We start from the raw sequence: 23,648 nt of genomic DNA, 5'->3' as shown, positions 1-23,648 counted from the left end.
CCCCCTACTTGTTTCATAGGGACAACTAAAGATTTAAAGAGACTAGTTGTCAACAAAAGCTTTAGACTTCTTTGAAGAGGCAACATTCAAGAACAAAACAAGATGTTGGTTTAGAGGCCCACTCTCACATACTCTTGACTTTCCATGAAACTTAGACCTACCCCTTCAACATTGCACAGTTCAGTCTGCATTAATGGCTTAGACTCTCTACAATAAGAATTAATTAGTTCTCATTCCCATCCTCTGGTATTAATGGCATTTAGTCTAACATAAGTAAACAGAAGCAAAAATATGATAAACCAAAACAAATTATTGCTAAGTAGAAAAATACTGACATTGAATCTTTATCAAACTGGGCAAAGATTGAGTCAGCCTGGAGCAACACAGGCATAATAAGCACTTACGAGAGGTTAATTCCACACTTGGAGACCAGAGGATAAATGACAAGGTCAAACAATGGGATGAAGATAAGAACCAGAAGAGGATTTAGTACCTGAAATACCATAGTAAAAATGATTGGTTACTAGCGTTCTCCTATCACAAGTGGGAGTATGTGCTTTCATTTGATTTTACTCATTCTCTCACATCCAAACACATTTTCATCGTGCTAAGTACAAAATGATTCCACATCTCTTAGCTGCTTCACACCCAAGATTTGCATAGCACCTTTGTTTCCAAATATCCCAGAGAACCGGTTTCACTCTGAACCTGTTCTTCCGTCAATCAATTGGGAGTTCTTCCCTACCAATTTCACTTATCTTCTCCATTTCTACAGCCCTAAGGAAAATGTTATGGCCCCCCAAAACGAAGAAGAACAAGAAAAATTGGGGATGTTGAAGGGGTTAAAAAAAGAACTGGGAGTCACCAATAAACAGAAATTCTGACTTCACTGATCACACTTTCTTTGACAATATTTTCATTATACTACTTTGCCATGGGAAAAAAGTCCAGTGCTTATACTTTTCCTGTGAGCTCAAAACTCTCTCTGGAGTTGGACAGGAGCTACTTGGGTAACAGAAGATGTGAAAGAGAAGTGTGGGGTTTCAGGAGAATATTTTCACCCCTATGTTTAGCATGCTTCGGCTTACAAGAAAAAAACAACATCAAATTGTGTTTGAAAATTTCAATACTACAGGTGGAAGTGTAGATGAAGAAAGAAATAAGTCCCCATGACTATAAAGAAGTGTCCTACCTGCATCTGGTCAGGCTGAAGCACCATAAAACCCTGAAACATTATAATACATTAAATTTAGAGGTAGCTAAATTAACAATCTTGGTAATTAGCAGGCAGTAAACATAAGTTGAAATTCATCAGGTCTTTGGTTCAGGGTCACTATCATGCTTGTAAGGGTATTATGTAGGGGAACAGATTGGGAATGGCTCCAGGCTATGTTTGCTGAAGGCAGATGCCCTAAGGCAGAATATTCTTTTCTATGTACTACGCTTTCCTTAACTTCAGAGACAATAGAGTCAGTGTATTTTTATAATCTCAGTATCTGCCGTTTGGTAATAATGTGAAGGACAAGCTATCATGGTTAGGGTGAAGATTCCCATTGACACACAATATTTCCAAAGTTGTTCTCCATGGGATCAACAAGAGGACAATCATGGTAAATCCTGGACAACCAGAGGAAGGATAAAGGTAAAATTATATTTGGCAGGCTGCGAATAGATTGGCTAATAAGACACTGGCATTGTTTTACCCTACCCTCTTCACAACTGAGATGGTAGAAGAACAAGATAATAATCTAGGAGGTAGAATAATTGAGGGTGGAGATGGAACTTTATGTGAGTTTGCCCAAAGTAAGAGAAAATGATGCTTACAACTTTCCCATTCTTTCCATACCCATGTACAAAATACCCAATGTCCTCTGCTATGCTCCTTGACTGAGATGGGGCCAATTTTGTACAAGCACCATTAAAGCTGCTGTGGAAGGCAGGCTTAGATGGAAGCAAACAATCGTGATCCCAGGTCTTTTACCATTTCATTTGCTATTTTCTCAATATTTCCTTGTATACATTCAAACCTTTCCCATCCTTATGTTCCTGATTTCTAAAGATAATATTCTGGTTTTTATTTCTAGACTCAATTTCTTTACTTTGCCTACTCAGAACTTTCATGCTGAAGGCACCTATCTTATGATCTTCAGTCACTTTTCAGGCAAAAAAACACAAATAAATTAATTTTCCTGAATATGGATTACAAAGAAAATAACAGACTTCTCTGGAAAAGCTCTTCAACTCACCAAATTCCTATTCATCCTGGTGGCTTGCAAAGTCCATCGTGAGCCCTAAGGCAGATAGGTGTCATTATGAGAAATGCCTTTTCTTTTCTTTCTTTCTTTCTCTCTCTCTCTCTCTCTTTCTTTCTTTCTTTTGAATTTATTGGGGTGACACTGGTTAACAAAATCATACAGGTTTTAGGTGTACGATTCTACAGCACATCATCTGTACACTGCATTGTGTATTTACCACCCCAGGTCAAGTCTCCTTCCATCACCATTTATCCCCCTATACCCTCCTCCACCTCCCTCCACCCTTTTACCCTGAGAAATCACCACAGTGTTGTCTGTGTCCATGAGTTGAACAAAATGAGCTAATAAGTGAAATAGAGACAGACTCACAGATCAAGAGCAAGCTGACAGCTGTTAGGAGTGGAGGGGAGGGAAGGAATGAGGTGGGGTGGGGTGGAGGGATTGAGCAAAAAGAAAAACAGAGAGAAATCCCTTTTCTGTAAGAGGGAAGTGGCTGAAAGAAGGGATGGCTTTCAAAAGAACTATTCTTACCTGCTGTTCCAAAAGAGCCCAGAACATGGGCAATGGGATATAAAGGCATAGTACCCTGGTCAGTGCCTTCACATCCATAATGAGCTGCTTCTGTAAGACAAGGAAAGAAGGAACAGGATGAATTGCTAGACATGGTTTTCTTGCTTGGTGTACAGGTATCCTAGAACAGTAAGAGAAGAGGTTAAATGCAGCAGGAGGGAATCAGTTTGGACATTAGGAAAGATGTTACAGAGGCATAAGATAGTTATGAAGTTTCAACTTACTGGGTATTTCTCAGCTGCCCAGTCCAGCCAGTGCTGTCGCTTTGGAATGTCCCCAGAACGGTTCTTGAAACGGTTAGAAATAGCAAACTAGGGCAGAGCATAGACATCAGAGGAGAGACAAAAAGGAGTTTCTATCTCCTGCCTTTTCCAATTCATCATCCCTTCCCTCAAACACATATACTTCAAGTGGCTTATTCCAACCCTTTGGTTTAATTAGACACCAATTCTAAGAATATTCCAGATATAAATTTATCCTTATGTCTTGTTAACAACATATATAACTACATTTCAGAAGATTTTTACAAACTTAAAAAGTGATTACATCTTCCTTTTTTACTTATTGGTTAAGTAGGAGCACAGAAGAAGACTGATTAATCCCAGCTTTCCAGAAGGCATGGATGTATAGCGGTCATTGAGAAGACTGTATACCTGTGTTTGAAGGCCTATATGCTCAGCATAGCATCTCTTTCTCTGGAAAAGACATGCAAACAATACATGGACTTACCCAGATACATTTGACAACTTGAGTCACTACATTTCCTTCCGGGGGTATTTTTTTGTACATCTTGCTTCCCATTGCAAACACAACTGCAGATGACATATAAACAAGGTTCTTAGCTTCTCATTTAGCACACTCAATAGGTCAACACTAAGGACAGACTGCTGAAGTGTAGGAGTGACTGACAGATCATCTCATAAAGGGAGGAAACTCACCTACACTTGCTGACTTTAGAGTTAATAAAAATTATGGGAGCCCAAAAAAACAAGAGTAAAATGGTCAATTGTTAGACTTCCAGCCAAGATGGAGGCCTAGACTGACACGCTCTGTCTCCCTCCACAACTAAGAAAGAATACAACTGCAAAACCAGAAATATCCAGAAATTCCAGAAAATAAAGCTACATGGAAGTACAACGTATAAAGGTATAAAGAAGTGGTGCTCATCTGGACGGGTAGGGGGAGTGAAGCCAGAGCGGAGAGGTCAAGCTGTGCTGGCGGCAGCAGCAGCGGCAACAATGGCGGGACAGCAGTAGGCACAGACATCCATGTTTAAGGGAAGGTGCGAAGCATGCCTGGCTGTAGACCAAACCCATCAGCTCACAATTCTAACAGTGGGGAAGGCAGACCCCCCATTGCCTTGGACTGTGAAGCCTGGAGGGAGTGGGGACCAAGGAGAAGGCTCTTGGTCTCTCAGCGGAGAGTGAATGGCAGGAAACCATTTTGGACCCCCGCCCCCACACAAAACCCCACAGCATGGTGGGAAGGGCCGCCCAGTCGTGACGAGTGCATGGGGCTCTGCCCCCTATAGCATAGGAGGTGTGACAGCCCCGCCCAGGAAGCAAAGGTAAACACAAAACTGTCAGAATGGCACAGATCATGATAGAGATCCCAGTGATGCAGCTGACCAGACAGCAAATATCTAATCTAATGAAGCAGCAAATAGGAAATCTTTCTGAGGCACACTTCAGAGCTTTGGTTATACAAATGCTTAGAGACCCAACAGCAGATCTTAAACAAGACAGGGAAGAAATGAAGGCTGGTCCTGCTGAAATGGATGAAAACACATATGAAGCTAATATTGAGGGAAAGAAAACCAGGGATCAAATCAACAAATTGGAACATAGGGAAGGAATAAACAGTCAACCAGTGCAGAAAGAAGAAATGAAAAGTGAGGAAAATGAGGAAAGGCTCAGAAACCTATGGGACAGCTATAAGCGGGCCAACATCCAAATCATAGGGACTGAAAGGTGAAGAAGAAGAACTAGAAATTGAAAAAGTATGTGAAAAAATAATGAAGCAGAACTTCCCTAACTTGGAGAAGGAAATAGACTTCCAGATCCAGGAAGCACAGAGAGTTCCAGAAAAACTGGACCCAGGGAGAACCACACCAAGACACATTATAATCAAAATGTCAAAAATTAAGGCTAAAAGGAGAATCTTAAAAGCAGCAAGAGAGAAGAAGAGAATTATGTACAAAGGGGTCCCAATAAGACTATCAGCTGATTTCTCAAAAGAAACTCTGCAGGCAAGAAGGGACTGGCAAGAAATATACAAAGTAATGAAAAGTAAAAACCTACAACTACGATTACTCTATCCAGCGATGCTGTCATTCAGAATAGAAGGGCAGAGAAAGTGTTTCCAGGACAAAGTATAACTGAAGGAGTTCACCAGATCCAAACCACTGTTACATGAAATGTTAAAGGGACTTGTTTAGGAGAAAGAGGATCAAAGCTATGAACACTAAAATGAAAACCGTATCACAGCCACCAACAACAGAAGCCAGGGAATCAAAACAAAGGCAAACTAAGTAGGTAATGAGAGTGGGAAAAGAATTATAGGTATGGGGAACATTTTGGGGGGAGATCAGCAGGGAGGGGGAAAGGGGAAAGGGAGGGAGATGGCACAGGAATTAAGAAGCATAGTAGGAGGGAGTGGAGTAGACAGGAAGATATTGAGAACTATATGCATAACCAACGGGCATGGACCAAGTGGGGGGAACTGGTGGAAGAGGGGTCACTGGGTGGAGGGGAACAAAGAGAAAAGAAATTGGGACAACTTTAACAGCATAAGCAATAAAGCATGTAAAAAACGGTCAATTGTTAAAAGAGATATCTGTTGAGACTTTCCTGTAAGCAGATAAATGGAAATCATTTTTGAATTTTCATTCTTCTTTCTCCATCTCTCCATCTGATACATTATCAACTCTCTCTGACCCTCTTTCTTCAGGCCGCACCCTCCTTTCCACTACCATTGCTACCACTCTTCTTTAGGACCTCACAACATCTACCCTGGGATACTAAAATAACACCTAGCTTCTCAATCCCTGGTCTCTTCTTTCTCTAATCTGATGCCAAATTAAAACCTTCTTTTCAGGACCTACCTAGTAAGCCAAAAACCCTGGCATGAAAGACCATCACAAATTCATTATTGTCTTGATGGTTATTATTATAACTATCTATCTATTGAAGAGTCTATGCAAAGTGTTAAGCATTTTACATGCATAAACAGATTTAACCTGACAAAATATGTATACTCTCTCCATTTTATAAAGAAATTGAAGATTAAAGAAATTAAGCAACTCATACAAGGTTGCAAAGCTAGAAATTGCCAGAAACTGCACTTTAGACCTGAGACCTGATTCAAAAATCCATGCTCTTAACTATCATAAAGCATCTCATTTGCTCATTCTTATATTACACATTGTGCTAAACACTACTAGGAATAAAGATAAAAAAGATGTGGCCTTTGTCCACAGTGGAGCTCACCACAAGCTATCATTTTCTACTTTAGGTTTCATTACTCTCCATTAGGTATCCTATATCCTAACCACTATTCATTATTCTACAAAAAATTCTGTTTTGTATGATTCTGTTCTGAACTTACTTTCCTTTAACCCACATTTTTATTCTTTAACCACATCTCCACACCTAATTATAGGCACATTTAATTTTTTTATTTTCCTTTTACCTTCCAAATAATCAGCAATGAGCTGATAATACTTTTATAAAGTGCTATTTTTTCAAGTTTATTGAGTTTAGCTAAAATCAGTGGGAAGACTCCATCTTGTTACCCTCCTAGATGTACTTTTTTCCCTCCTTAAGAGATTTTCCAGCTCCAGCAAAATGTCCCTCTAGCAGATCATTTACCAAAGATGCTTTCTCAGTAGACTTTTCCAGTATCCTTAGACGTGAGAGTGCCTGAATCACCTTACTTTTACTGACCTTAACTTTTTTATTTTATTTTTTAATTATATTTTATTGGTTATATTGTTACAATAATTCCAATTTTTCCCCTTTGCTCCCCTCCACTGAGCACCCCCCTCCCCCAGCAATCCCCCACCAAATCCATGCCCATGGTTCATACATACAAGCTCTCCTGCTTCACCCTTTCATATATTCTTCTTCTTTTTTAAAAATAAATAAATGATTAATTAATTATTTTAACAATAAAAAATAACAATCCCTTCCTCTCGAATATTAAGACCCTTTATAATCTTATAAAGGACAATGGTCGAAGGTCTCAAGCTCCTCTAGCTGCTTCAAGCTGGACATGGTCGTCGTCCTATCTACCTTTGGGTCCAGAAATCCCTAATAAGAGTGGGGGTGTGGAGGGGAGGGTGGCCTTCCCACATGGGGAAGGATCGTGCAGACTCCAGGTCAGTTGGCTGTCCCCAGACAACGGCGTGCTTGGTTTAACAGGCTGGCATCCTTGTTGTATTCCAGGGGCAACAGATTTGGCAACAGGGTTAAAAGGCATCATTCAATCTATAACCACTAGATGACAAAAGGCAGGGATTAATTTTTCAATGTCTCACATTAGGGAAAAAAGGGCTTCATTGGAGGAAGGTGTGCCAGGCACATCTCACCTGTTCAAAACCCTTTTGTCCAGTATACTGAGTTTGGGCTGTGGGAAATATTTTAGGTTTCCCCTCTCTCAGACCTCTGGGTCCTTTCAGTCCAAGCCATTAAGATAGAAAAGAGGAACCAGTTTTAAAGTGAAGCCCACAGACCACCCCATTCTTCACCAACCCAGCCACTTAGTTCAGCCAAACTGTTGAGTCTCAGGAGGCAGCGCTGCAGACAGGATTAAGTGAGGCCTATATGTACAGATAATCACTCAGGTAATGAGATCATAGGCTTATGCACTTTGAAAACAGAAAACGCATGTTAATTTATGTAACAACGCACAAACAAGTCTACAAATCTGTAAGACTGTCTTATTGGAAAGACACCCAGTTGCAAGGCATTTGACATTCTTCTAGCCTGTAAATTAAATATCTTTGATGATACCACAGACATAGTTTAACTTTCAAATGAAAATATATTTTAAATGAAAAGAAACTTTAAAGACGGTTTGTTGCACTACTTTATAGTCTACCACTGATCATTGTGATTTTCCTTGAATAATGATTTTTCTCCCTAAGATTACCCTCCTTGTCATTAAAGGGACTGCATTAAGTCCAGTTTTAATTTATCCTGTTCATTTGCATAAACAACAGGAGCAGAAAATGATCACTTACGATCTTTAGTTCTGCTTTGCTGGAACTTACGCAAGGAACATTTAGGGTGACCTTCAGTCTGCCCTTCAGGGCACAGAAGCTGAGCCACATACCTGGCATTGAGCCTTGCCTGTAAACACCTGTCTTTTCCAAGTCCTTCGGGTTTTCCATTGTGCCTTAAGGTCCCTTCTAGCCATCTTTCAGGAAAACAACCTTCATTCCTTCCCTGGAAAGATTGCTGTGGACCACACAACCAACCACGGTACCAGGCCTTTTATCTCGTGGGCTTTTATTACCTTCGAAAGTCATTCCAAGTTCCTCAGGGCTTTTTGGTAACAACCAGAGCCCAAGCATGTCTCCTTTAGGCATGACAGTCCAGTTAAAGTCTTGCTAGGATTATATCCGAAAAATCCTGAAACACCAATTCAAAAGAACCTATGCACCCCTATGTTCATAGCAGCACTATTTACAATAGCCAAGTGCTGGAAACAACCTAAGTGCCCATCTGTAGATGAGTGGGTCAAAAATCTGTGGTACATTTACACAATGGAGTACTATGTAGCAGAAAGAAAAAAGGAACTTCTACCATTTGCAACAACATGGATGGAACTAGAGAGAATTATGCTTAGCGAAATAAGCCAGGCAACAAAAGAAAAATACCTTATGCTGTCATTTATTACAGGAAACTAATGAACAGCACAAACAAATGAGCAAAATTGAACCAGAGGTATGTAAACAAGGAGTAGACTAACAGTAACAAGGGGGGAGGCGGGAGGGAGAGAAGGGGGTAAGAAGGGGAAGGGTCTAATCAAAGAACATGTATAAATGACCTACGAACATGGACAGCTGGGTGGGGATTGACTATGGGAGAAGGAGGGGACAGGGTGCAAGGAAGCAAGAGGGGGAAAAAAAGTGGGACAACTGTAATGAAAAAACAAACAAAAAATTTTTAGTGGGGAAAAAATAAAAATACAAAGAATGGAAATGCCAGTTCAGTGAATATTAGAAGGACAAGGATTTTCCTTCACACTGTATATTTTTCTCCCTATCTGATCCCTCCAGAGTTTGGCATTCTAAATAAGTAAGTAATGACATAAGTTTCTTTGTATAAAACTAATAAGACCAGTTGTTAATAGAGGTTTTTTTTCTACCTGACCTTAACTTTTGATTTCTCCATTCCTCTCAGTCAGATTCACGCTACCACCTTTTCTCTGTTCTCTCTGTGTCCCCAGCGCTCCTCCAAATAGCAATCTTTATCTACAACAGCCTTCTTGTTGGTAGGAAACATAGTTCAGGAGAAGAATGCTAATCCTGTGAGACAAGTGAGCAAATAAAGAGGTATCTAGACAAGATGAAGATTTTGGGTAGAAAATAAACTGCTCCTGAATATAAAAATGATCCTAGAAATAGGCTGGAAATCTCAGAAATTCTGATTTCAATGGTGACGTTAGGATGATAAAAGGAAGGCCAGGTGATCAACTCAAAAAGGTCACACTTATATTTCAAGGCTACTTCTAAAGACAGACGAGTAGGGACCTTGAGTTCTCTTCTTCCTGTTGACATAAGAGATGTCCAAACCTGTAGAGAATTTTGTAAGTTTATTTGAGCCAAACTGATGACAATGCCAGGAAGGAAGATTTCAAATGCTCTTGAGAATTACAGTTATACAGTTGCTTTTATACATTTGGAGTTAAGGAGGGGCACAAGGAAACTTATATAAAGGTAGGAGAAAGCAAGGCAGGGATTGGATTACAGGATAGTTAACAAAATTATGTACTTCCTTGAGTGTGGTTACACCACTGAGGAGTCTAGAAAAGAGGCCTTTCAAAGGTGTATTAACCTAGATGCACAACAACAATGGATAAAGCTTGCAGAAGGCAAAGATAAAGCTTTTACTAAGGCAGTAATATGCCTGGGGCATGGTACCCACCATGACCAGACCAGTTAGGAATTTATGATCATATAGCTGTGGAAGGTTACTTTCAGTCACTGGACTTGTCAAATTTATTATAGAATCCCCCTTTCATCATATCCCTGTAGTAGATGATATTACCTCTTCATGAAAATGGAAGAAAATGGAAACTCCCTCAACTTCCTGCCATTAAGCTTATTAATTCCTGTATCCACACCCTTTTTCTCCCTCCAGTTAGGTGAACGTGATGTTTCTCCTCCTGCACAAAGGTAATTCTGCCATGTGTGCTTTCATACTGGTTACACTGTCTTCATCTTGCATCTCCAACCTCTTTCGCTAACAGAGTCTTCCCAATAATGTCCAAGCATGTTTGATATCCTCTCTTGACTCCATGTCATCTTTCAGCTATTATTACTGTTTTCTCTTTCTTATCTCATCGTCACTTCCCAATCTTTTCCAATTAATCTTGAATCTGCACCATTCAGCCATAACTGATATCACCAAATCAATAACCTTCTTGTTACTGTATTTAATGGACATTTTTTTACCCTTAAGTCAATTTCCCACTCAGTGACATTTGTCACAGAATGACTTCCTCTCTTCTTGAAATCCTCTTGATCTCCAAGATACAACTATTACTACTTTGGCCATTTCTTCTTCATCTCATTTGTGGGCTTTTCCTCCTTGCCTTTCATTTAATGCTGGTGGCTCCCCAGGGTTTTGCCTTAGCCCTCTTTTTACCTTAGTCTTATTATCTCTTAGTTATTTCCACTATTTCTATGGTTTAATAGCTATCCTTATACTAATAGCTCCAGATATTGATTTACAGCCCAACCATTTATTCTGAGCTCTAAACCTGTACTTCCAAATAACTGCTTGATAACTCTAATTATATGTTCCAAGATATCTAAAATGTAGCATGTTCAAAACTAAATTCATTGGAATTGCCCCAAAACCTGTTCTTCATTATCTCAGTTTATGACCCCACTATCTATTCAGCCGCTCAAGTCAGAACCATAAATTCCACTTTGACTTACCTCTCACTCACTTCGTATACCTAATCATATCAAGTTTTATCAATTTTACCAGGGCTGGGATAAGGTAAACTGAGTGAGGCATGCAGCTTGAGCACAAAAGTTAATGAAGTGCCAAAACGTAGGTAATCAAGATAAATAGTATTCTTCACACACCCTTTCTGCACATTATAGTCAGGAATACCACTTAAAAATAAAAATCTAACAACCATTCCTTTGTTCAAAATCTTTTGGTAGCTCTCCACTGTCTTCCTGCTAAACTTCTAATTCCTTAATTACTTAAGGTTTCTGTCTATTTCTCTTCTTTATTTTTCTTATTTACGCTCCAGGCACTCTGAATTCTTTAGGCCTTTGGCTATGTCATACTATTTTTCACTTCCTTGTCTTACAGAAACCATGTCTATTTCTGTTTCACTTCCAATCTCTTCTTTGATTAATTGCTGTTAATTCTTTAGTTCTACCCTTAGGTATCATTTCTTTAGGCTAACCTTTTTTGACCCTCAAAGTCTTACTCAGACATTCCTCTTATGTGTTCTTTTTAAAAAAGAATTTTATTTATTTACTTTCAGAAAGAGAGGAAGAGAGGGAGAAAGAAAGGGAGAGAAACATCTATGAGCAAGAGATCCAATCGGCTGCCTCTCACACACCCTCAACTGGGGACCTGGTCCACAACCAAGGCATGTGCCCTGACTGGGAATTGAACCTGCTACCTTTTGGTTTGTAGGCTGGCACCCAATCCACTGAGCCACACCAACCAGGATTCCTCTTATGTATTCTTATAGCTTTCTATATACTTCCCTAGTTGTGACACTGATCGTACCATATTGTAAATTCCTGTTTACTTGTCTGTCTCCCTCTTCCTGCTGGACTCTATTTGTTTTTTGAAAGCATGAACTGCAGTTGTCTCATGCACCAGTATGACCCCCATATCTAGCCCAGAATCTGACACAAAATAGGTACATTAAACAAATGTTTGTTGAATGAATAAATGAATGAATGAAAATAATTAATTTACAATGAAAAGCCAAAGGATTGAATTATTTTTTAGTACCAAGAAAAGTGAAGCAGCTGAATGCTAATGGCAGCTAGCACTTGTTTAGCATTTCATAATTTATAAAAATTTCAGTTGTAGCATCTGTCTTGGTATTCATAATTACTCTGATAGGTAAATATTATTATTTGACAATGATCCAGAGAAGGAGAGATAGTTCTAATCACTGGAAAACCAGAAAACTGTTTGGGAAAATGTTTGGTTTTGAAGGGAGAAGGAAGCAGGGAATGTATTATCACAGCTCTCCTGAATAACAGATAAATTTCCTTGGAATTGGAATTGGAATCTGAACACTACTATTAGCCACCCCCTGGCAGAAAATTATCACACTGAACATTGAGTCTCTGGGCTCTTTTTCTTTTATTGAGTTCTTTCCCTCTCTCTTTTTTAAAAGATTTATTTTCAGAGAGAGGGGAAGGGAGGGAGAAAGAGAGGGAGAGAAACATCAATTGGTTGCCTCTCACACATCCCCAGCAGGGGACCTGGCCCACAACCAAGGCATGTGCCCTGACCAGAATCAAACCAGCAACCTATTGGTTCAAAGGCTGGTGCTCAATCCACTGAGCCACACCAGCCAGGGTTCTGTTGAGTTCTTTATGTGTTTGGACTGGACATCTTCCAGAGGGGTGTTACCCAAAGGCTCAGAGTGAGAATAGGTTTCAAGGACAATTATTAGAAACAATCATGTCCAAGTTTCCCCTTAGATTGCATAAACTAAGTGATCTACACATCACCTTTGCTCTTCCATTACTGAATTCTCAGTGGTAGAGAGAATGCCATTTGATCTAAGTTGCATGAGTCCCTATGTACTTATCCAACTTGTCTTATTCTCTTTGCTGAAGAGCAAACTCCTTGAGACTATTGCAGAGTAGGGCAGAAACAGCTAAAGCTAGAAATGACTCAATAAAGGCCAAAGAATTAAGAATGTCTTCCAACTTCTGGCCAAGGTGGAGGCATCGACAGACATGCTGCATCTCACTCCACAACTAAGAAGGAATACAACTACCTCAAAACTAGAAATAACCAGAAGTACCAGAAAATTAAACTACATGGAAGTCCAGCAAACAAAGATATAAAGAAGAAATATTCATCCAGACAGGGAGGAGGGGCGGAGCCGGGGTTGAGAAGACGCGGTGTGGTGGTGGCAGCAGCAGTGGCAGCAGCGTCAGCAGTGGCAGACTGGCAGAAAGCGCAGTCACACATTTAAAAAAGTCAGGAGGGACACCTGGGGAGCGTTCCCAGGTCCTCACTAGAACTCTCAGCCCATGGTCCCAGCACCAGGGAAAATAAAGCCTCATTGCTCTGACTGTGAAAACCAGTGGGGGTTGGCATGGAGGCAGAAACTGTCAGTCTCTCAGCAGAGTCTGCTTGTTTAAAGGGCCCCCTTGGCCCTAAAATGTCCGCAGACCCACCCACTCTGGGAACAACGGCCAGGGCAGCAGCTAGAGGGGTGCCAATTCGGTGCGGAAGTGGGAGAGGTGCCTGGAAAAGGGGCAAGTGCTGGGCAGGTGGCATTGTTACCTCTCGGACCCCTCCCCCACATACACCACCACAACATGGTAAAACAGGTTGCCCTGTACTTACGAATCCCTAAGGCTCTGCCCTTTACAATGTAACAGGAGCAACAGCTGTACCTGGGATGCGGAGGCAAACAAACACAGGAACCTGTCAGAATGAGGGGACAGAGAAGTACGGCTCAAAAGGGGGAACACATCAAGGTTCCAGTGGGAGAACTAAGTGACAAGGAGATAGCCAACCTAACAGATGTAAAATTCAAAACACTGGCAATAAAGATGCTCACAGACTTGACAGATATGCTTAAGTACAGCAAACGCATAAGAGAAGACGTGAAGGCTATGCTAAGTGAAACGAAGGAAAATCCACACAAAACCAATGGTGAAGAGAAGGAAACTGGGGTTCAAAAGAATAATTTGGAACATAAGGAAGAAAAAAACAGTCAATCAGTGCAGAATGAGGAAGCAAAGACTGAAAAAAATGAGGAAAACTTTCCAAATTTTGCGAAGGAGATGGACATACAGGTCTGGGAAGCACAGAGGGTCCTGGGTGAGCTGGACCCAGAGGGGACCACACCAGGATGCATCATGACTGAGATACCAAAGGTGAAAGATAAAGAGAGAGTCCTGGGGGCAGCAAGAGAGAAGCGGAGAGTTGCCTACAGGGGTGTGACTATAGGACTATCAGCTGATTTCTCAGAAGACACTTTGCAGGCTGGAAGGGACTGGCAAGCATATTCACTGTGATGAAAAGCAACCTACAACCAAGACTACTCTATCCAGCAAAGCTATCATTTGGAATGGAAGGGCAGATGAAGTGCTTCCCAGACAAGGTGAAGCTAAAGGAGTTCATCATCACCAAGCCATTATTATATGAAATGTCAAAGGGACTTACTTAAGAAAAACAAGATCAAAACTATAAACACTAAAATGACAACAAACTCACAAGTATCAACAACTGAATCTAAAAAATAAAAACAAAATCCAACTAAGCAAACCAGAATAGGAACAGAATCATAGGTGTGAGGATCATTTGGAGGGTTATCAGCTGGGAGAGGGGAGGGGGAGAAATGGGGAAATGCTGCAGGGATTAAGAAGTATAATCGGTTCGTACAAAATAGACAGGGGGAAGTTAAGAATAATATAAGAAAGGGTGAAGCCAAAGAACTTACATGTACGACCCATGGACATGAACTAAGGGGGGTGGGATTGTTGGAGGGAAGGGGGGCACTGGGCAGAAGGGAGCAAAGGGGAACAAATGGAACTACTGTAACAACATGATCAATAAAATATACTTTAAAAAAAAGAATGTCTTCCAATTACCAGATAAATAACTATCAGATTAAATAAGCTAGTTTGAGAGAAAGGATTAATTATCTTCCTGTCTTCCACAACTATTGTAGTGTAGAGCAGTAGAACTCAAACTTGACTACACATTACAATCACCTAGATACTTTAAAAATTATAGATGCTCAGGCCCTATTCCACAGAGAAACTGATTTAATTGATCCTACATCGAGCGCAGGCATCAATCTCTTTTTAAGTTCCCCAGGAACCTTCTTATTAGTAGTGTAACTTTTAGTACCTTTTTAAAAAGTTTTCTGACTTCAGTTAATTTATCTCCAATGTTTAGGAAAAACCTCTATAATAACACCTACCTAAAAGAGTTTAAGAATTGAATAAAATCATTTGTGTAAAGTGCTTACATGATGTTTTACACGTGGCAGGCAACAGTGATTGTTAGTTTCCTCTGCTCCGCTGGACTTACCAAGTGCTATCACCATAAGCAGTCCTGGAACTCCAAAAGCCAATGCATAGCAGTCTTCCCCAAAACACTGTACGTCTCCTAAAGAAAACAAAATCAACCCTGAATGTTGAGTCTTTGATGTTTTATTTTGCAAGCTCAGGTTTTTGAGCTTGTAGAAACAGACGTCTTCTTTCCTCCCATCACCTAATCCATACTCCCTCTTTGGGACCAGACAAATCAAGATTGAAAGAAATTCTCTCAAGTTTTCAAGCCCTTATAAATGAGGACAATGGACAGCAGGAAGTCTTGGACAGATTTTTGGCTGGCAGGAGAAAAGCTTTATATAGGGCCTCTCAGAAAAGATTCTAACCTCTCAGGATGGGTGTGATAAATGTAGAAATCAAGCTCCCTGCATTGATGGAGAGGTAGAAGACTGAGAAGTATCTAGTCCGTTCCTCTTCCTGAAACAAATGGGAAACATCATCAGTTCAATATGCCTCTTAGCTGTTCAGATTCAGCTGGAAGTATACACACAGTAACAGATTCGGATGTTGCCTACATGGTATCTGAATATTCTATTAGATATTTAAAAGCAGACCTGGCTCACCCCATACAACCATTTACCCATCTTTCAAACCCCAGTACAAGCATCTTTAACATTTTTTTACCCTTTTTTTTGGCCAACGATAGTCTGTACACTATGTCATTACTGTGTTCTACGTTAAGTTCTTTGCATCAAATGTCTGTTTTACTAGATTGTGAGTTCCTTTAGGACAGGAATTATGATGTGTTACTCATTTATGTAATCCCCACTATCTAGCATAGCACCAGCATATATTACAGACTAAACAGATATTTATTGACCAAATTACATGAATGATTGATTGATTTAAATAATAGATTTTATGGAATTGTGGTAGGAATAGGATTAGAACATATAACAGTGGAGTAAAATGTTGATCAAGCAGGGTAATTTATCTAGTGCTTATGGGAAGTGGATGATAGAAACTTGGAGATGGGTGTGTCCTATTATTAAATATCTTTGTGGAACAGTTACCAAATGAAGTAACTTTCAAATAAAGTTGCTAATGCTTTATTCATTGTGTACTGCTGTGCTTCATTTTCACTCCCCAGATCTTATCCTGACACAGCACAATGTCCTTCCTATTTTCTATTTTACAGTGTATTTCACTTCCTCTTCTGCTCCCCATTTAAACTTTATTTCACCCACATATTTGTATAGTTCATTGTACATAGAATACCACTTGCCAAAGTTTTGCCATTTCTCCAAATTCAGCAAGTAATTATGATCTATTTACTTAAGATATATAAAGAATATAAAATGGTTACTAGAGTGGTCTGAGGGGGAAGAGGCCATTTGAGTTATGACCATGGGAAGACAAGACACTAAGAGAGAACAGAGAGAAAAAAACTAGAAGCATGATAAATACCTGTAGAAGAGGGAATGGATTCATGAAGACAGACCAAAAAGAAAATAGAGCAAAAGAGAGGAAGCCAGAAATTTTGGCTAATCTAAAAATAGACTATTTCCCTTGCTTACTTCTCATTGCTTCCTCATACAGGCCTGTTTTTACCTTAGTCATACATTTTTTTTTCCCCATTGCCAACCAAAAGTATTTAGAAAAAGAATAATCATCTAGATTAATGATTTTCAACCTCTTCCCATCTCATGGCACATGTAAACTAATTACTAAAATTTTGTGGCACATCAAAAAATATATTTTTGGCTGATCTGACAAAATAGATCTAATTTTGATTTATTCACATGGTTGCTGTTGTATTGGCTGTTGTCATTTTTTAAAAAATTTAACAATATAAGGGAAGAGAGGTCAGTGTCCCTGACTAAATAGTCAGGTACTGCATGCTTTAAAAATTCTTGTGGCACACTGGTTGAAAATTGCTGATCTAGACAAGTTCATCTACAGAAACTCATTCTGTTTTGTCATTTTGCCCTTTCATAGAATCTCAAAGTTAGAGATACTTAAATCATCTCTACACTACTCATCCCCTCCCATTCCCAAAGTGTGTACCACATTTCTTCTTAAATACTTCAAGTGAGAGTAAACTCACTACTTCAAACTCTATTGAAAGTTTTTCCTTCTATTAAGCAAAAAGCTAGTTTCCTATAGCTTTGGTCTCAGGCTTAATACTGACATTTGTCTACAATGTATAGTGAGCTATTGTATTCTTTTTCATTCTTGTCTTATCCAGGCTAAATACCTCCCTTTTCCTCAACCTTTCTTCATAAGATGTGTCTTTTAGTTCATCTAGCACTCTGGTCACTTTCCTTTGAACATTTTCACTTTTTCTCTCTATTAATGACCAGTACCCAGAATGAAACATAACTTCTCAGACATCATCTCACCAATTAATTCCTTCAATCTTGGCAAATGGCTACCTGCCAGGTACCTCTTTTAGTGTCTGATCTACATTCTTGAAAATATAGGATTAACAGGACTCTTACATGTTTTTTCTCAAACTGGTCTCCACCAAAAGCTGCCACACAGGGTTTGATACCTCCTGTCCCCAAAGCTATTAGACTCAGGCCGATCAATGATAGGACTCTGAAATGGAGAGGTGAGGACACTAACCATATTTATATTAAACATATCTGTAGAAATTGAATATAGAGCTACACAAGGAAAAAAGTATACAATGGCAAAGATCTCCTTTACATTTCTAACCTGTGGGCACTTTCCATCTGCTTTTACTCCTAGGAAAGACTTGGGGACACTTAAGAGGTTTATGACCCTTGAGCCTCTGCCAGAAAGTATTCATTGCATGAGAGGATTTTGCCCCTGACATTTCCACTTACCCTTGTGTACAACAGATAGAAGCACATACTGAAGCAACTTCAGAATTAAAGCTCTGGTTCTCAGTCTTGTCTTAGTCAAAGAGACACTTCAATAGATCTTATGAACCCTTATCCCATATACTATTACTAAGCAGATAATACAATGTTAAAATTCATCATAATTAGTAGGAGTAGTGTCACTGATTTTTGACGGCACACCAGTAAGGAAGTATCTAATATTCATTAACTTTCAAACAAAATTGTTAACTTATTGGACAAATTCATTTATAGGCACGTTATAAACATGAATATGTATGACCTGCTTCTTGAACAACTATAATCATCTTTATTCACTGAATCAATAGGCATAAGAAGCTATCAAATGCTTCTTGCCCCATAAACATCAATAGCTTTATTAAAAATGGATAGAGCAGCTGCGATATATGGAACTACACATAAATGGAAAATATCCAAGCTTTGAATATGACTTCTATAATGAATTATAAGGAAATATTACAGACATTGTTTTTTTATCCCGGTAAAGTACAGATGCATGGATGGGTGAATAGGTGAGGGAATGTGGAGGGCATAAAGGTTTTAGTGATTATCTTCAAGTATATGATGAGTTTTTATGAAGAGGATACTAACTAGGCATTCTAAAGGTCCCAAATGTTTAATAAAAACAAATGAACTCAAATAAGGTACGAAGGAGTCCAACTGGTAAATAATTTTTCTTAACCAATTTGGTAATAAAACAACAGTATGCTGTAGAATAAAGGGATATCTTTGAAAAGAAAATAACCTGTAATAAATACATGAGACATTTACCTGTCTAATGGAAGAACAATGGTTCAGTTTATTCTATGATTTTACTCACGTGTGTACTATATGTCCCCCCAGTATTGGTAAGGCACCCAAGGACTTGATCACATGGCCAAGCACATACACCAAGGATAGATAGATAATTGTCCTGTTGAGAAAGTTAAATTAGTCAGCCTAGAAACAGCATTCAGATACAGTTAAATAGACTCAGAGTTCATACTAGTCTCAGTGCCAGGATAAATAAAGTGGGAGGAGGAAGGGATGGGGACGGAGGAAGAAAAATTTACCTAGGAAATGAAAATAGAAATAATAATGGTGAATATAGTTAACAGACTAGAAAAAGAGAGAGGAACTATTTGCCCTGAATGTTAGAGGTTAGCCAAAGGTAAGAAAGGAGCCAAAGACTTTTAATAGACTTATGAAGGTATCAGAGAGAAAGGCTGAAAATACCAGAAATTTAGGATGTGGATTTCTCATTCTAAATATCTAATCTTCCTAGGTTGGCTCTCCAGGGAAGGGATCTTAGGAGATTATAATGGCAAGTAGGGGATAAAAAACTACATGACTAGTTAATATCAGAAGGGCTAATTAAAGTCAGAAAGAGGGAACAGAATTTTGCAAAACGTTTTGTAGGGTCTTCTAGAGAAAAGTTCTTTTTGTTGGAATAAAGAGGATAGAAAGAATGGGAATGTAAATGGACTGAAAAAAGGCCAGCTATCATGAACCCAAAAGAGATGATCTATGCTAGATCATCAGAGAGAAAAATCAAAAGGAGTATGAGCTGGAGTAATAGAGTCTGAGTAGGGAGATCAGAGCAGTGTCAAATTATTACTAAATGAATGAGAGAAGTGTATATGGCTTAGAAGAAAAATACGCATCTTTCTAAGTGAACGAGTCAGGTTATGAAGAATACAAGAGAGGAACCTAATGACAGGAAACTAACAGAAGGAGAAAGAAGTCAAGAGAGACTTGGGAATTCTACATTTGAAATGAGATAATTGGGGTCATTATAATTCCAATCATATAACACAGAACTGTTCTAAACAGATTTGACCTAGCTTCCATTTGCAAATGAGGAAAACAAAACCAGAGAAATCAAAGCTTTGAGAGTTGTAAAGTGACATTCCAATTAATATTGGGGTTAGGTCTAGAATTTCTACTTTCTAATTCATAGTTCAGTGTTCTTTAATTTCATCATGATCAAGTAAATGTGGAAATAGAAAAGGAAAGGAGAAGAACTTTTAAGTTTTATTTCACCACCAGGACTAATTTTAATCAGAGCTTTAGGAACTGAGGAGTATGTGTAGTGATGGGAAAGAAAGACCTGGTATGAAGAGAGTCAGCTCTGACCAGACAAAAAGACAGGAGCGAGGAGAAAATGCTGTAGACTCACTAGGAGGAAGAGAAAGCAGAAGTGTAGATAAAACGTCCAAAAGCATATTTGGTAATAAACACATAAGAGAGTCGTTGTGACTGCCTACATAGAGTCTGACTGATAGGCACGGATCATGGCATAAAAAGCAAGAGTAGGAATAAAAGTCACCTTCTTGCCTGCCCACACTACCCTCAGTCTTGTGCCTACATCTGAGTATATGAGGGTGAATAAATTTATTAACTGAAACATTTATCAGGCACTCTTCTAGATGCTGTGGATAAAAATACAAATGAGACTTTCTTCTCTGTTTAGAAGAAAATATTAGACTTATACACAAATAATTATAATAAGATAGAGTTTAGTAAATGCAATATGAGGGTAAAAAAATAAGTTCAGAGAAGATTAGATTACTTCTGACTAGTAGTGAAAGATGAGGGGCAGAGAATAATCCATAACTTAGGTGGCATTTGAACTGAGACTTAAAGGATTTGTACAAGGGAGGATGGGGAGGAAGGAGATTCCATGAGTGGAAAAAGGGCAAACAGACATAGAAAAGATAAGCACTGTTGTTAGGGAAATATCAGTAGTATTTGTTTTTCTCTAGAAAACAGTCTTGAAAGGGAGTATGACAATAAGAGCAGAAAGGTCAGTTGGGTTGAGATGAGTAGAAATCGGTCAGAAAATTTTGAGCAGAGTGGTAATTTGAACAGAGGTCTCTTTTAGGAAGATGAATTTGGCAGTAGTGTGCAGGCTCAATTGTAAGGAAAAGGTATGGGAGATAGTGATAACATTTTAGGTGTCTATTTCAATAGCCCAATTTAGAGGTAATGAAGATCAAAGCTTGAGTAGTGGCAATACATGGCAGTGAGATTCACTGTTGAAGAGGGATAAATGTGAGAAAAATAGAAATTGGATTGGTAGGAATTTTATAGAAGTTTTTTAAAAAGATTTTATTTATTTATTTTTAGAGAGAGGGGAAGGGAGGGAGAAAGAGAGGAAGAGAAACATCAATATGTGGTTACCTCTCACACCTCCCCCAACTGGGGACCTGGCCTGAACCCCAGGCATGTGCTCTGACTGGGAATCAAACCAGCAACAGTTTGATTTGCAGGCCAATGCTCAATCCACCGAGCCACACCAGCCAGGGCTGAATTGGTAAAATTTGATAACTGACTGAATGTTGGGGGTATAGGTTTGGGAAGTGGGATGAGGTAGAACATCCAGGAGATGAATAGCAGTATGCAAATATAATGCATATTGAGTGAGAGGTTAAGATTACCTAATACTGACACCATAGGATTTGCTAAAAGAGAATTTGGAGAAAGAGAAAAGTAAAAGATAGACCGCGGGGAAAGCCTACATTCAGGAAAGAGTTAAGTAAACAAAAGGGAAAAGAGAAGCCAAATAAGGAAGAATCCAAAAAAAAGTATGAGGAAGAAAATCAGAAAATGCAGTGTCAGAAAAGACCAGGAATTTTTAAGAATATAGGAGTGATAAACAGACTAAAATGTTAAAACAAGTTCAAAGTGGGTAAGAATCTAGGAAAGATCACTGGAATTTGTTAACAAAAAGATCACTATCAATGATCTTAGAGAGAAGAATTTCAACAGGATAAAGAGATGATTTATGCTATATTTTATTGTACTTACCACAATCTGCTGTTCTGCATTAAAAGTAGTTGAATATGAACAATATGAAGCAGGTATTTGTGTCTTATTTATCTCTTTACCCCCCATACTTCTTTGAACAAATAGATGTTTGATAAACATTTATTGAATTAAATTCTGTCAGATTGAATTGAATTGGATTCTATTGCATTACATTATATTACTCTGCCCTAAGGGGTAATAATGAACTATGAGACAGGAAGGCAACAAATATAGATGATTCTTTTTAAAGTGTGGAGATAATGATAATAAGACAAGGAAGACAGTTTGAAAGGAGGGTTAATAACAGTTCCGCTTGTTTAAAGCTATCAGAGATTTGTACATGCTTTTAGGTACAGGAAAAGACTGTACCTAAGGGAGAATTTGAAGACAAAAGAGAGGAATATTGAGGATACAAAAAGCCTAGAGAGAATAATCTGGTAATGATTATACATATGTAAAAATACATTAAGCTGTACACTTGGGACCTTTGGATTTTTGCACTTCATGTAAGTCATACCTCAATAACAATTTTAAAAAATAAAGAATACCTCAGAAAGGATTGAGACTGAGGACATAAATGGATGGTGTTATATTTCCTCTGAAATAGGAAGCTCTTTTTTACCAAATCACTGAACTACACTCCTTTAATTTTAAAGTCAATCATTTAAAAAATAGATAAAAGTACAGTACTAGGTATGTATGTGAGTCTTTTATTCGACAACTGAATAGAGACCACGGCTTGTTCTTTTCATTCTGCATGCAGTGCCAGCCCCCTTTCTGAATGGACTTGGGAACTATAGTACATAAGGAGCAAACGTAGATCTCAGCCACCTCCCCTCTCAAGTCAGAAAACTGGGTTTAGTACTTTATATATAGGTTGTCACTATATAAGGTGCTGATTAAACACTTTAGAACAGTGAGATATAAACCAGTGTTTACTAAAGAGGATTCCTTGAAACAGTAGATCCACAAGATACCCTGAAAAAATATTCTATGATCAAACCAATTTGGGAAACACTATGTGACATAATCTTCTCTTTGAGGTTTTACATTGCATATTAGCATGTTAAATGCGGTAAGTCTTGCAGTAAAGAAACATTTTAAGCTTCTTCGTTCAGACTAATATTTTCCAAACTTATTTCACCATGAGATCTTTATTTTCCTACACAATACTCCTTATATTCTATAAAACCGATATTCAACAGAATGTTCTCTGAGAAATGCTAATTTAGATAAATCCATAGATGAGAAGTCCATAAAAAATAACTGGATGATGGATATCTAAGATCCATCTCTAGCTTATGAGGATAATGTTTTAGGGGACAAGTATAGTAGTCCCTTATAAATGTCTCTTGGAGCTATTTTCACTTAAAAGATACTCAACTGAATAGACGATTAGTCTAACTCATAAAAATATTTATATTCTTAAGAAGAAAACTATAGGAAGAGGTTAGAGAAGAGAAAAAGAGTTGGTAATAGAACTGAAAAGAGAGACTCATTGGAAGATACCAAAGGAGTTGGGATGATTCAATACAGAGAGGAGACGGAGGGTATATCAAATAACTACACTGAGTTCTCTAAAATTATAAATTTTCTGGTGGGTAGCAATGTTTATTTCCCTTGAGATTAGAACAAGAACTGGTCTTAAACTATGGAAGATTGAAATTAGATTTAAGAAAAAAA

General features: G+C 38.6%; 2 protein-coding genes across 6 annotated transcripts in view; one reads left to right on the top strand and one right to left on the bottom strand.

The window, feature by feature from the left end:
- Positions 1-11,976, top strand: part of ILDR1 (immunoglobulin like domain containing receptor 1) — an 80,513-nt gene extending 68,537 nt beyond the window's left edge. The window contains exon 10 of one of the 2 annotated variants that reach the window (XR_016511173.1): positions 11,562-11,976. The gene's annotated coding sequence lies outside the window, so the exon portion shown is untranslated. Of the gene's footprint in view, positions 1-8,728; positions 8,774-11,561 lie in introns of those variants that run through there. The other variant, XR_016511174.1, reaches the window with a different exon arrangement.
- Positions 1-23,648, bottom strand: part of SLC15A2 (solute carrier family 15 member 2) — a 41,844-nt gene that overhangs the window by 11,501 nt on the left and 6,695 nt on the right. For 2 of the 4 annotated variants that reach the window (XM_090277216.1, XM_090277225.1), the window contains exons 4-13: positions 18,997-19,089; positions 17,790-17,889; positions 15,675-15,765; positions 15,326-15,403; positions 3,555-3,637; positions 3,050-3,136; positions 2,787-2,876; positions 2,247-2,291; positions 1,193-1,225; positions 405-493 (exon numbers count right to left, since the gene is read on the bottom strand). In XM_090277216.1, the coding sequence (XP_090133342.1) occupies positions 405-493; positions 1,193-1,225; positions 2,247-2,291; positions 2,787-2,876; positions 3,050-3,136; positions 3,555-3,637; positions 15,326-15,403; positions 15,675-15,765; positions 17,790-17,889; positions 18,997-19,089 (789 nt within the window). The remainder of the gene's footprint in view (positions 1-404; positions 494-1,192; positions 1,226-2,246; positions 2,292-2,786; positions 2,877-3,049; positions 3,137-3,554; positions 3,638-15,325; positions 15,404-15,674; positions 15,766-17,789; positions 17,890-18,996; positions 19,090-23,648) is intronic. The other 2 variants (XM_090277234.1, XM_090277244.1) reach the window with 2 other exon arrangements.

The sequence above is a fragment of the Furipterus horrens genome, unplaced genomic scaffold (assembly GCF_987537825.1).
Source record: "Furipterus horrens unplaced genomic scaffold, mFurHor1.1.pri manual_scaffold_1, whole genome shotgun sequence".
NCBI classification, from domain to species: Eukaryota; Metazoa; Chordata; class Mammalia; order Chiroptera; family Furipteridae; genus Furipterus; species Furipterus horrens.
Note: the sequence above shows the minus strand (reverse complement) of the source record. Positions and strands in the feature narration are given on the sequence as shown.